Source organism: Condylura cristata, unplaced genomic scaffold, assembly GCF_000260355.1.
Source record: "Condylura cristata isolate star-nosed mole 26May11 unplaced genomic scaffold, ConCri1.0 scaffold00005, whole genome shotgun sequence".
Lineage (NCBI taxonomy): Eukaryota > Metazoa > Chordata > Mammalia > Eulipotyphla > Talpidae > Condylura > Condylura cristata.
The window spans coordinates 5,382,240-5,394,793 of NW_004567106.1; the positions used below are offsets into that span (position 1 = coordinate 5,382,240).

The following is a 12,554-nucleotide window of genomic DNA, read 5'->3' on the forward strand; positions in this document are numbered from 1 at the left end:
TAGAGTAATCATGCAGACTTCAAAATCCTTCCCGGAGATCGAGGTTATGAGTCTTTCTTTGAGGCATTGTCTCTAAGGGGAACTCCATCAAACAAAGTTGCCCACATTACTTGTCTTGCAAAGCCCTCCAGATTCACATTCAGTTGGTCTGGCACATTCCTCTAGCAGTGACTGAGTCAAACATGCCTTGCACTGTGTGCATAGTGCTTAAGGAGCCCCGGTTTCTGATCCTCACGTGCCCCACAAGAGCTGCACAAACACAGAGAGGCAGTGTGGAGGAGGGTGAAGGTCCAGCATGGTGGTGACTGGTTTGAATCCTGGGTTGGGTGTTTATATCTGTGTGGCCTTGGGCAAGCTCCATGAATCTTTGTGTTATCACTTCTTCATTGAAAATGAAATTACAGCTCACTGTTTCCTGGATTTATGGGTTTAGGTGAATGAATGTACTTAAAACATTTAATCCTCAACAACAATGCCACCTACTATTGGTAACTGCTCTTTAAAAAAAAAACACACACACAAAAAAAAGCACTGACAATCATCTGGATTTTGTTCTGCAGAGGTCAGATGCGTATAGAACAGAGGTTGGTGAGCTTCTACTACATTCTAGGCATCATTTAATCTTTCAGGAATCCAACAGGGTAGGGACAATTATAGAGCACCCTTTAAGTGACTGCGGAGACTACGCTAGTTACTCCACATCGCCGTATTTTAAGTGATTTTCATACTTTAAAGCCACATGTCTCTGAACTCAGGGCTCCTATCTTTAAACCTCTAACATTAGGCAGCTCTTAAGCAAGAATGCTGGGATGTGAATCCTAGCAGTCTGGCTTCAAGGAGCTCTGCTAGTAACTTCTAAGCTAATTACAACCAGAGAAGAAGTATGTTACTTTTATCCTCAATTCAGCAGTACAACTTCTTCCCATATTTGTGATTCCATGGCAAGTTAGGGATAATTGGACAGCTTCAGAAACTTCATGAGAATTAAAAAGACTCCAGAGATAAGGGCAACAAACCCCAAAGGGGACTAAACAAACATCCCAGGATTGGGAGCAACAGAATCTTCTGGAACAAAGACAATAAAGAAAAAGGATTCCAAGATAAGGGCTGGGACACAGAGACTTAGTTCTGGGCACAGAGACTTTATGACAGTGAGTGAGAGCATGGAGAACTAACCAATCATGATGATAAGACTGATGGAGCTTTAGAACAGTTAGGCAAAGACAGTCTATATTCCCTAAGGCAGGACTCCACTTCAAAAGTCTCCCTTGTCTCCCTTGTCTCCCTGGCCTGGTTCCACTGGCATATGACTCCCACTTTATTTCTGTTTCTTTTCTTCTTAATAAACTTTTTCTTTCTCGAAACCAGTTTGCCTCCTCGCTTACTTGTCTGAGAGTCTGCAAAGTTCCCGTTGGGGCTTTGTGAGACACGAACCTGTGGTGGTTTGGTTCCCGGACTCAGCACTGACATTGGAGCCTGAGAGTTGTCCCTGACTAGGAGACTAGGCCTGAAAACCGGACATTTTTATTACTAGGTTACAGCTAATGTAGACAAGTTCCTATTTACCTTCTACATTTCTTGTCTTTGCTCCTATTTGTCCCCACAATTAGAATATCATAGGTCAACCTGCCACATGACATGTCATGCTAGGATGATGTTTATATGCCACTTATAAAACTTTCAGTCTAAATATATTCCAGTATGATGTCTTTGAATGAGGGACTTGCCTTTTCCATTATACTCATTATCAATTGGAGATGATCATAAGAGCAATATCATAGGACTGTTGGGATAATAAAATAAAATTAGAAAACTTAAAACAATGCACATTATGAAACAAATCCTCAGCATTTTAAAGCTTATCACTACATTGAAAACAAACATTGCTTTGATTATACTTGTGCTAGTAATTTAACGTGCAAAGGTCAGCTGTAAGGTCTGGAGTGAATAGAAGCTCATTTCACACTTATAAAAAAAACCCCAGTGTTTGTATAAGTGGCATAATAAAAGACATTGATGAGATATTGCAGTATCTGAGTTTGTTTTGTTGTATTACAGAAAATAAAAGTTTTGTACCCAAGTTTTGTAATCGAGTCCTGAATTCACAATTGCAAAAAGTTAGACAAGGGACCAACCATAGCAGGTGTGTGTTCACATGTTTAGATTATGATTTCACTTGTAGAATTTCAGGGTTAAATAATGAGTATATGTAGGAATTGTCCTTCCCCTAACAACAACAACAACAACAACAACAAAAGATGTATGATTTCATACCTGGGAATTCCCAGATTTTGAATGCTCTTTCTGGTTCTGCCAGCACCATAGTCAGTAGGAGACTGCATGCAAGCTTTTTGTTTTCATTCTCATGTAGTAAAATTAATCAGTATTTTTGGCTATTGCATGTTGAATTTGAGTTAATTATAAACTCATTACTTTATCCCATTTTGCATAGAAAATGTACTCTGTAGAAGGTCAAGTAACAAATAAGGCACTTGGGCTCAGTGGTCTCTACTGTGATTACAAACTTGTGTCATTGATAGAGGGATAGAAAGTCACAGAACTACCCATATCTGTAGCAGAGCATGGTGAACCCCAGTAAACTATGAGCACTACCACTTCCTCTGAGACAAAGAACCAGCCCCACCCTCTTACAACTGGCCTTAGTTTTCTTGCTAACGGAGACCTCAGTTGCTTACATTCTCTCTGGGAGCCGCCAGCCAACAGGATGCTTCTCCTAGAAGCTGTCGTCTTCTCTTCCCTCTGGGCTTGTGAGTTGTCCATAGTCAGTAGGAGACTGCATGCAAGCTTTTTGTTTTCATTCTCATGTAGTAAAATTAATCAGTATTTTTGGCTATTGCATGTTGAATTTGAGTTAATTATAAACTTATTACTTTATCCCATTTTGCATGGAAAATGTACTCTGTAGAAGGTCAAGTAACAAATATTTAAGGCTCTTGGGCTCAGTGGCCCCTACTGTGATTACAAACCTGTGTCATTGAGCAATCATATAGAGGGATACAGGGATAGGCATGGCTGTACTCCATGACTGTTTAGGGTAACTGTCACTTCATCTACAAGAGAAACAGAAAATTTTTTAGTGTTTTCTCAGTGTTTATCATTTATGTGGATTTCATTTTTTTTTTTGTTTGTTTGTTTGCAGTTGGCTTTGGTCAGTTAAAATTGGAACAACCAAAAATATCAATTTCCAGCATAAGATATCAGGATGCCATCATATCTTGTCAGGTGTCCTCTAACAATTTTGATAATGCATACATACACTGGTACCGACAGAAACTTGGTCAGAATATAGAACTTCTAATATATGTCGTCTCAACAAAAAACGTTGCTCAGCGTCAAGTAGACGGGAAGGAAAAACTTAAAGCCAGTAAAGACTCTCATGCTTCCACTTCAACCTTGAAAATTATTTATGTAGAAAAAGAAGATGAGGCTACGTACTACTGTGCCAGCTGGGACCACGGCATTCAAACCACCAAGATCACAAACACAAAAATCAACTAGAAGTTAGCGCCACATCCTCTCAATAAAGGGGCTCACAGAGGCCTCATATCTGGGAACCCATCCTGAGACTCCCTTTCTGCAGAATGGCAGTCGTGTTCTACTTTATTATTGTCCAGATGTGACCTGCAAATATGTGTATCAGACTCAAATAGAAAATTATTCCTGCAGGAGATGTGCTGGTGATAGCGCATCATCTATAATCATGATAGCACTTTTGCGATGCCATTGTTGAACTTGAATATACGTAATTGGAGCTGGTTCTAATTCTCAGTGCAGGGAGACCACTGTCAGAAAGGAGATTCGCAGAAAGACTGACATGACATGGCCCCCACCCCCACCCCCACCAGTCTACCTTCCCCTACTCTGTTGCATACAACCGTCTGTGATTCTAACCTGTTCCTGTATCCTGGCCAGCATATCCAGTCAAGTGTGTCCACATTGATTTCCTGAGCCTGAGGACTTTTAGTTACTTTCACTTTAAGAGAAGCTAATATAGAGAGAAGGACCTGATAGAAACATAAAGAACCCGAGTATCAGTCCTTTTTAGACAGGAATGCACAGATGGATTTGTCAATATCACTGCAACCTCTTCATTTAGCACTCAAAAGTGACACAAAAAACAGTCATAAGGTATCTTCAGTGAGTTACCCTATGTTCATATATCTTTGAATATGAGTCCCTATAAGCTCTATGTTGGATTAAACAGTGAATACATGACTTTATATATTTAAGAAAAGAAATAAAATTTCTTGGTATTTCAAGATCCTTGGGCCTCATTACACATGGAACAGTGTCTGTTGAATTATAATATGTTCAAAGAATATAATACTGGGTTGTCATTGAAAAAAAAATTTGTGAGTTTATTAATACTTTTAAGAGAATGTTTTATGAACAATAGAATTTAGTTGTCAGTTGTTTGTTGAGGTAATGTTTTTAAAGCATTGTATCTCTTGAGGGGGTATAGGTAAAAGCCACTATCAGTGTATATTTTCACACAACCCTTACCACCTGGACCACAAATCCTCTACTTTGTTCCTTTGGGAACACTCCCTTCCCTATTTCAAACCCACCTCCTCCCACTATTTTCCCAGTTCTGAAAAATATTCATAATATAATATAAATAAAAAAAATTTGAGTTTTTACTTCAAAATATAAGTTGCTATATTGATAGAAGAATAAAAATGGTGGAAATGATTCTCCAAAATTTTAAGGATATTATTTTTATTTAAAGATTTATTTATTTATTCATACAGAATTGGGGTACAGGTCAGAGATGTGGAGGGTGAGAGGATTCACCAGGGACAGAGTGGGGAGCAGAACAGAAAGATTGATAAAGTACACTGCTGAGGGGAGCAGCGGGCGGGTCAGGAGAGGTCTGCCTCGCCATGTGGATCTCCTCCGGGGCGGGCGGGGATCAAACTCATGTGGAAGTGGTTTAAGCTTCTTAGAGCAGTGCTTTAACCGGCTGCACCGCCAGGGAGGGCCCTTACGGATGTTATTATAGAAAGAATAGATGTTTTTCCCTGTATTTTGATCAACTTTGCATATTTTCCTATAAGGTAGTATGGTTCTCCTGTAAAGATATTTAATAAAGTAATCTTCTCTTGTCTGACTATAATAGTATTACTATTTGATATTGCTGAAGATTCGGGTTTTACTAGTTGAATGTTTTCTGTAAGCCTTTTAATCCCTCTAGAAGATGTGAAAACATGGATATAACAGATACTTATGTGTAATTGGGGCCCAAAGATCTTGAAAACTCAGTTGATATCAAATAGGGATTAATGGCACAAGAGTGTTTAATTTCCTTTGGTCATTAAAAGTAAAATTCAATTATTTAAAAAGTTGCACTGTTACAATAACTCATGCAAAATAATAGATTATAAAGTCTAACATGTAGCCCCCGCTTGACCAATGCATACTTACATATGAAATACCAACTAATTCTATTTCTATTTGTAAGAATATAGGGATAATTTGAAGTAAATGTGAATGATGGATTCCTTTATTGTCATTTTTAATACCTCATCTTTCTCATTCTCTAACAGCAACCATTATTTATTGAAGTCTCATATTTTTCAGTACTATACCTTTGAATGAAACTTATTATTGTACCTTTTCATTGTACTCACTTATTAAATGGAGATTAAGGCAATAGCAACACCACAAAGGTGTTGAGAGAATTAAATAAAAAAATACAAGAAAACTTGAAACAATGCCTGATAATGACCAAGTCCTCAGGGGTATTAGACGCCATATGAATTTTAAAGCTCATCTTTCACATTAAATACACATTGCTTTGACAATGGTCCTTGTATAAGATACAGATTAAGGGACATCCCATAGTCCAGGTTAAGGAGATGCTTCATTCACTGTTTGCTCTTCCTCATAAACCCTCTTGCAACTAAGGTCTATTCCATTCTTGGAGGCTCTCAGATTTTAAGTGAAATTTGATTTCTCTCAGTCGTAATTGGTGTGGTCACATCTCCTAATCTAGAAAACATGAAAACATAAAAATACCTCAGTGTGTGTGCCTATGGCACATGGGAAAATCTTGATGAAATACTGCAGTTTCTGAATTTGTCTTGTAACAGAAAAATAATACTTTTGCATTCATGTCCTGAGCCACGAGCACATTGCAGAAAGATTGACAAGAGGTTGGACACAGCAGGTATGTCTTCACAAGTTTGGATCTCATGTAGAATTTCCAGGAGAACTGAAATTCTGTAGAATTTCAGGGATTAAAGGACATTCTTCATTTTTCACACTGAATAAAAACAGCCCCTCTCCTATCTGAAGAAATATGATTGCATATTATGGGTTATTTGCGGATTTTGAGCATTCTTACTAGATCTGTTAGCACCAAGGAGCTCAGGAAGTCACAGAGATCTTCATTTCTGGGGCAGATTATGAACAATCCAGGAGCCTGACAGATACCACTTCCCCTGAGTCAGAACTGGCCCCACCCTTTTGCCCCTGCGCTTAGTTTTCTTGCTAACAGGGACCTCAGTTCCTCAACTTCTCCCTCAGAGCCAGCCAGCCAACAGGATGCCTCTCTTGGAAGCTGTAATCTTCTCTTCCTTCTGGGCCTGTGAGTTGTCTACAGAAAACTGCATGCAAGTTCTTTGTTTTCATTTTCATGTAAAATTTCATTTTCATGTAAAATTTATCAATATGTTTGATGGCATCTAGGATGTTAGTTGTAGCTATCAGCTCATGCCTTTACCCATGTTTCACAGCAATATGATAAATGGTTTCTGTAGGTGTTCAAATAACAAATATTTTAGACACTTTGGACCATATTGTCTGTCTTGTGATTACTAACCTCTGACATTTAACTAAAATAAAAAAAAATCATAGACAGTGTATAAATGAGTATCCTTTACTGTATTCCATGAGTGTCTGGGCATGTTGTCTTTTCAGTCCAGAGGAGTCACTTGGAAAATTCTTTATTGCTGTATGTCACTTGTTCACTTCTTTGTTTGCAGTTGTTGCTGGTCAGTTAAAGTTGGAGCAAGCTAAAATATCGATTTCCAAGCTAAGATATCAGACTGTCCAAATAAATTGCAAGATGTCCTCTGGTAACTTTGACAAGGCATACATACACTGGTACCAACAGAAATCTGGCCAGAATATAGAACATCTACTGTCTGTTCAATCCATAACGAAACCTTATCAGAAGACAATAGACGGTAAGAACAAGCTCGAAGCCAGCAAAAACTCTCGCACTTCCACTTCCACTTTGAAAATTAATTACTTTGATAAAGAAGATGAGGGCATGTACTACTGTGCCTGCTGGGACCACAACATTCAAACTGCCAGCATAACCTACACAAAAATCAACTCTTGGTCCATGCCCACCCACATCCTACCCAATATGGGTCCCACAGAGGCCTCACACCTAGGTGCTCATCCTGAGCTTCCCTTTCTACAGAAAGGGAGTATATTACTGTGGAGTTGTATATATGTATGTATGAGACACAAATAGAAAATCATTGCATGGTAGGCAACCTGCTGGTCATAGTTCATTTTCTATAATCATCACAAAACATCTGCAATGTCATGTTCACTTTTACACATGAATCTATACAACTTGACTAGAATAATAAATTAACTTAAACAAAACCCTGTTTCTTCAACTGTGTCTGACCACCCAGAAGAAAGTCAGTGTTTATTTTCTTCATACAAGTGTGGAGAATTGGGAAGGAACTCACATCCTGTCTTCAAGATGGGAGGACAAGTGTTCTTTCTACTTGGATTTTGAGAGCCCAACAAGGAACTTGCTTTGCATAGTTCTCTCATTTCCTGAAGTTTGTAGTGTAAGGTGACATAATCTCAAGCACATTGGATTCACTATCAGCTTCCACTTCCCTGATAGATTGTTGTGAGCCTGTCAGGATTCCTGTGACCATTCCTTTACAGCTGACAATACTTTGACACTAGAGCTGTCATGATGTATGTGTATAGATAGGAGATTGACATAGGGAGGTTACTACCTTGTGGTCTAGAGTTTAAGAATAGGGCACAGGGCTGGTTCTTTTTATTGTTTATCTGTCTTGGCCGTCTCTGGCTGTACAAGGGGTTAAAGTACAGCATTACTGATCTGCAGCCAGTGCAGCATGAGTTCAATCCCCCAACAGGAAGCTGAACCACATGGTGCAGCAGACTCCTGAACTGACTGCTGTTCCCCTCAGCAGTGTATATCAGTACATCTGAATGTTTGCTCCCACTCTGTCTCTGGTGAATCCTCTCACACCTCCCCCACACCTCAGGCTTATACCCCAATTCTGTATGCATAAATAAATAAATAATTTTTTTAAAGATTTATTTATTTGTGCATACAGAACTGGGTACAGGCCAGAGGCTCAGGGGCAGCGAGAGGATTCACCAGAGACAGAGTGGGGAGCAGAACAGGCAGATCGAAGAAGTACACTGCTGAGGGGAGCAGTGGGAGGGTCAGGAGAGGTCTGCCACGCCACGTGATCACCTTCGGGGCAGGCGGGAATTGAACTCATGTGGAAGTGGTTTAGCTTCTTAGTGCTGTGCTTTAACCCGCTGTGCCACCAGGGAGGGCCAATAAATAAATCTTAAAAATAAATAAATAAATAAAAACCATGCATCCGGCTTCTGAAACCCAATCAAATAAATGGTATCTCATCTATGAATCCTAAGTCAAAAAACAAACACGTTTTTCAAAAATTAATTACTGAAGCAAAGAGAAGACTATTCTATGATGAGTTTAAATTTAATGTTAGCCTTCTTACAATAAATATAAATATAAATATCATGATGAATTTGACTTTCTGAATACAAAAGTACAAATATATACCCTTTGGAAAAAAATAACAGATATAGTTCACTTTTTTTTCTTCTTCTTCTTTTTAACGTGTTATTTATTTATGCATATAGGAACTGGATATAGGCAAGAGATACAGTAGGGTGTGAGGATTCACTGGAGACTAACCTGGGAACAGAACAGGCAGATTAACTGAAATACACTGTGAGGGGAGGAGCGGGTGAGACAGAAGAGGTCTGCCATACCATGTGGGTCAGCTTTCTGTCCTGTGATAGAATTTGTGTGTCATGGCTGTAGATAGCATTATAGGGATGAGACATAGGCCCTTGAGCCACCAGGGATACCCAAATAATTGACTTTCCTTATGATATTTTCTAATAGGAAATCTTTCCCCAAAACTATAGAATGCAGTCAAACCTTTCTAGTTAAATACTATTTATGATTGTTATTGAGCTCAATGGCATAGATGAATAAGTAATCACCAAATGAACATATGTACTTTAGTATCTAAAATGTATATTACTCTTCCCTCTACAGAGAACACTTGGCATTCTCTGCTGGGAAGCATGGGTAAGTGGTTGAGTTTATAAGTAAAACATTAAAGAGGTGTCAGGAGAAAACAATGATATATTATACTACATGAGGAAGGAAAAAAGTTTGTATGCCAAAAAACAAGTTAAGTCAAAGGGCATATTATGGAATTCCACTAAGATGGTGGCAGAGTGAAGATGTCTGGATCATGACTCCAACAAACACAATGAAAATGACACAAAGCAATGTCAAAAAGGGTGTAAGTCTCAGCACTATGAAGCAACCCATTGCCAATGCAGCACGAGTTCAATCCCTGGCCAGGGAGGTGACCCACATGGTGCAGCAGACCTTCCTGCCTTACCCACTGCCCCCCTCACAGTGTATTTCAGTGGATCCACCTGTTCTGCTTCCTACTCCTACTTATTGACCCTTTTGTGTGTACCTGCAGTATAACTGAATTGTGAGCATGTGGGTGAGGCCCTCTCCCCTCACGACCTCTGGCAAACACTCCAACTTTTGTATGACTAGATAAATAAATTTTATACACACACACACACACACACACACACACACACACACACACACACACACATATATATATGATAGAACAACAGATCATCACACTTATGGGACAATACAGCCACAAGAGAGAGGAGAGGCTGTGGTGCAGAGCCCCACACAGTGACTGACTCAATCATATTCAGCATCAGCTTTTCTAAGACTTCACTCTTCATTTAATTAGGAGGTGCATGAGCAGGGATCTAGAATGAAGTGGTCATTGCTGGGAAGCTGCTGAGGTGTGGCACAGAGTGAGGACTCAAATGGCTTGAATGTGATGCTCACAACACAGAATAGCTGTTGTCTGAACTACATCAGAACACCTGGACTATCTTATAGAATTACTGAGGTCCAAACTGAGATATCTGAAACATCTACCACCACTTATCCCAGGCAGCGATACCCAAAACAGCTGCTCAAAGAGATGCTTCACAACAGGAAGTTTAATTCCCGAGTGTTGCGGAGATGATTCTTTGATGACTATTGCCTAGATTCCTCCGTTATACCTCCTACCCCTCCTTACTTCCTTATCCCCAACTACTCCAGCAGGTGCAAAAAAATGTCAGTTGAATATCTAGCCTTACCAAAACCCATATAAAATAGAAAATGAAGAGACAGAACACAGTACAAATGCCAGACAATAAAACACAGAAACCAGCCCACACACAGTATTGCTGTGAGCATTATAGAAAAACAATAGAAGTCATCCCTGAAAGTATAGTTTTATTGTAGAGCGTGGTAGAAGGAGAATTCATGGCAATAGTCTTGTTAAGGGGAAGGATGTCCCAAAGGAACTCTGTAGAGTGTTATGGACTCCACCCCCTACTCCAGCTTTCTGGACACTATCCCCTTCTCCAGTGAATGGAAACTACAACTCCCAGCAGTACCAGGGAGAGAACTGCGAGGACCCAAGGGTGGAGCTAGCAGGAATTCTGGGACATTTGGGGAATAAGTAGGGTGCCATTGCATCTCGTGCTCCCTCGCTTGGGAAGCAGCTCTCCTGACCATGTGATTCTGTGTGTTCAGTCAGCCTAGCCGTAAGGTATTCCAATTACTTTGTATCCGGCTCTCTTTCCCTGGGTTGTTTCCTATTCCTTTCCCCTTTTGTACATAAACCCGTTATTGACCCTTTTGTGTGTCCCTGCAGTATAACGGAACTGTGAGCGTGTGGGTGAGGTTCCACAGACAGTCCACTCTGAGCTACCCTGTAACAGTTTGAACAAAGATAATAGAATTTAAAAACTACTTCACACCCATGAGAATAGCCATATTAAAAAAGCAGAAACTGCAAATGCTGGCAAGGATGTGGTGAAAAAGGAACAATTTTACAGTGCTGGTAGGAATATAAACTGGTTCAGCCACTATGGAAATCTGTGTGGAGATTCCTCAAAACACTAAAAATGAGTGTATTATATATATGACCCAGTGATTCTACTCTTAGAAATCTACCCAAAGGACACAAGAATACTAATTTGAAAGGAAATCTGCACCCCTATGTTTATGGCAGCACTATTTAGTAATTTTCTCTTGTCTGATAATAATAGTATTATGACTTGATAAAATTGCTGAAGACGCATGATACACCAGGTTTTATTGAGTGTTTTCTGCTCTACCTTCATGTAACGTGTCATGTAACATGACAGATACATATGTGCAATTGAGGCCCAAGACTCTTGAAAATTCAGTTGATGTCAAATAGAGAATTATATTATTTAAAAACTTTTATTGAAAAACGATGCTTTTGCTTTCATTTCCTAAGCCATTAGCACATTGCAGAAAGATTGACAAGAGGTGGAGCAAAGCAGGTGTGTCTTCACAAGTCTGGATCTTAATCTCACAAAGTAGAATTTCAAGGGAAACCAGTGAGTGTAGATAAGACAAGCCCCTCTCCTATCTCAAGTAATATGCTTTCATACATGAGATTATTTGCAGATTTTAAGCGCTCTTATTAGATCTGTCAGCACCAAGGAGCTCAGAAAGTCACGGAGACTTCATGACTGGGGCAGATTATGAACAACCCGGGAGCTGGTCAGATACCACTTCCCCTGAGACACCAGAACCAGCCCCACCCTCCAGCCACTGGCCTTAGTTTTCTTGCTAACAGGGACCTCAGTTCCTCAACTTCTCCCTCAGAGCCAGCCAGCCAACAGGATGCCTCTCCTGGAAGTTGTCATCTTCTCTTCCCTCTGGGCCTGTGAGTAGTCTACAGGAGACTGCATGCAATTTTTGTTTACATTTTCATGTAGCAAAACTTATCAATATGTTTGATGACATCTAGAATGTTAGTTATAGCTATCAGCTCATGCCTTTACCCATGTTTCACAGCAACATGATAAATGGTTTCTGTAGGGGTTCAGATAACAAATATTTTCGACACTTGGACACTTGGTCTGTAATGTTATTATTAACCTCTGACATTTAACTTGTTCACTTCTTTGTTTGCAGTTGTAGCTGGTCAGTTCAAGTTGGAGCAACCTAAAATATCAATTACCGGGAGCAGATATCAGAATGTCCATATATCTTGTAAGATGTCCTTTGGTTACTTCGACAATGAATACATACATTGGTACCAACAGAAACCTGGCCAGAATATAGAACATCTAATGTTTGTCCAATCCACAATGGAACCTGTTCAGAAGAAAATAGGTTA

General features: G+C 39.6%; 1 gene segment (V, D, J or C); it reads left to right on the top strand.

Annotated features, from left to right (window-relative positions):
* The first annotated feature begins 2,725 nt into the window (after window positions 1–2,725).
* The window catches only part of LOC101634900, a 35,365-nt gene continuing 25,536 nt past the window's right edge, over window positions 2,726–12,554 (top strand). Inside the window, 2 exon segments of the C gene segment in view lie at window positions 2,726–2,768; window positions 3,161–3,469. Coding sequence covers window positions 2,726–2,768; window positions 3,161–3,469 — 352 coding nt within the window.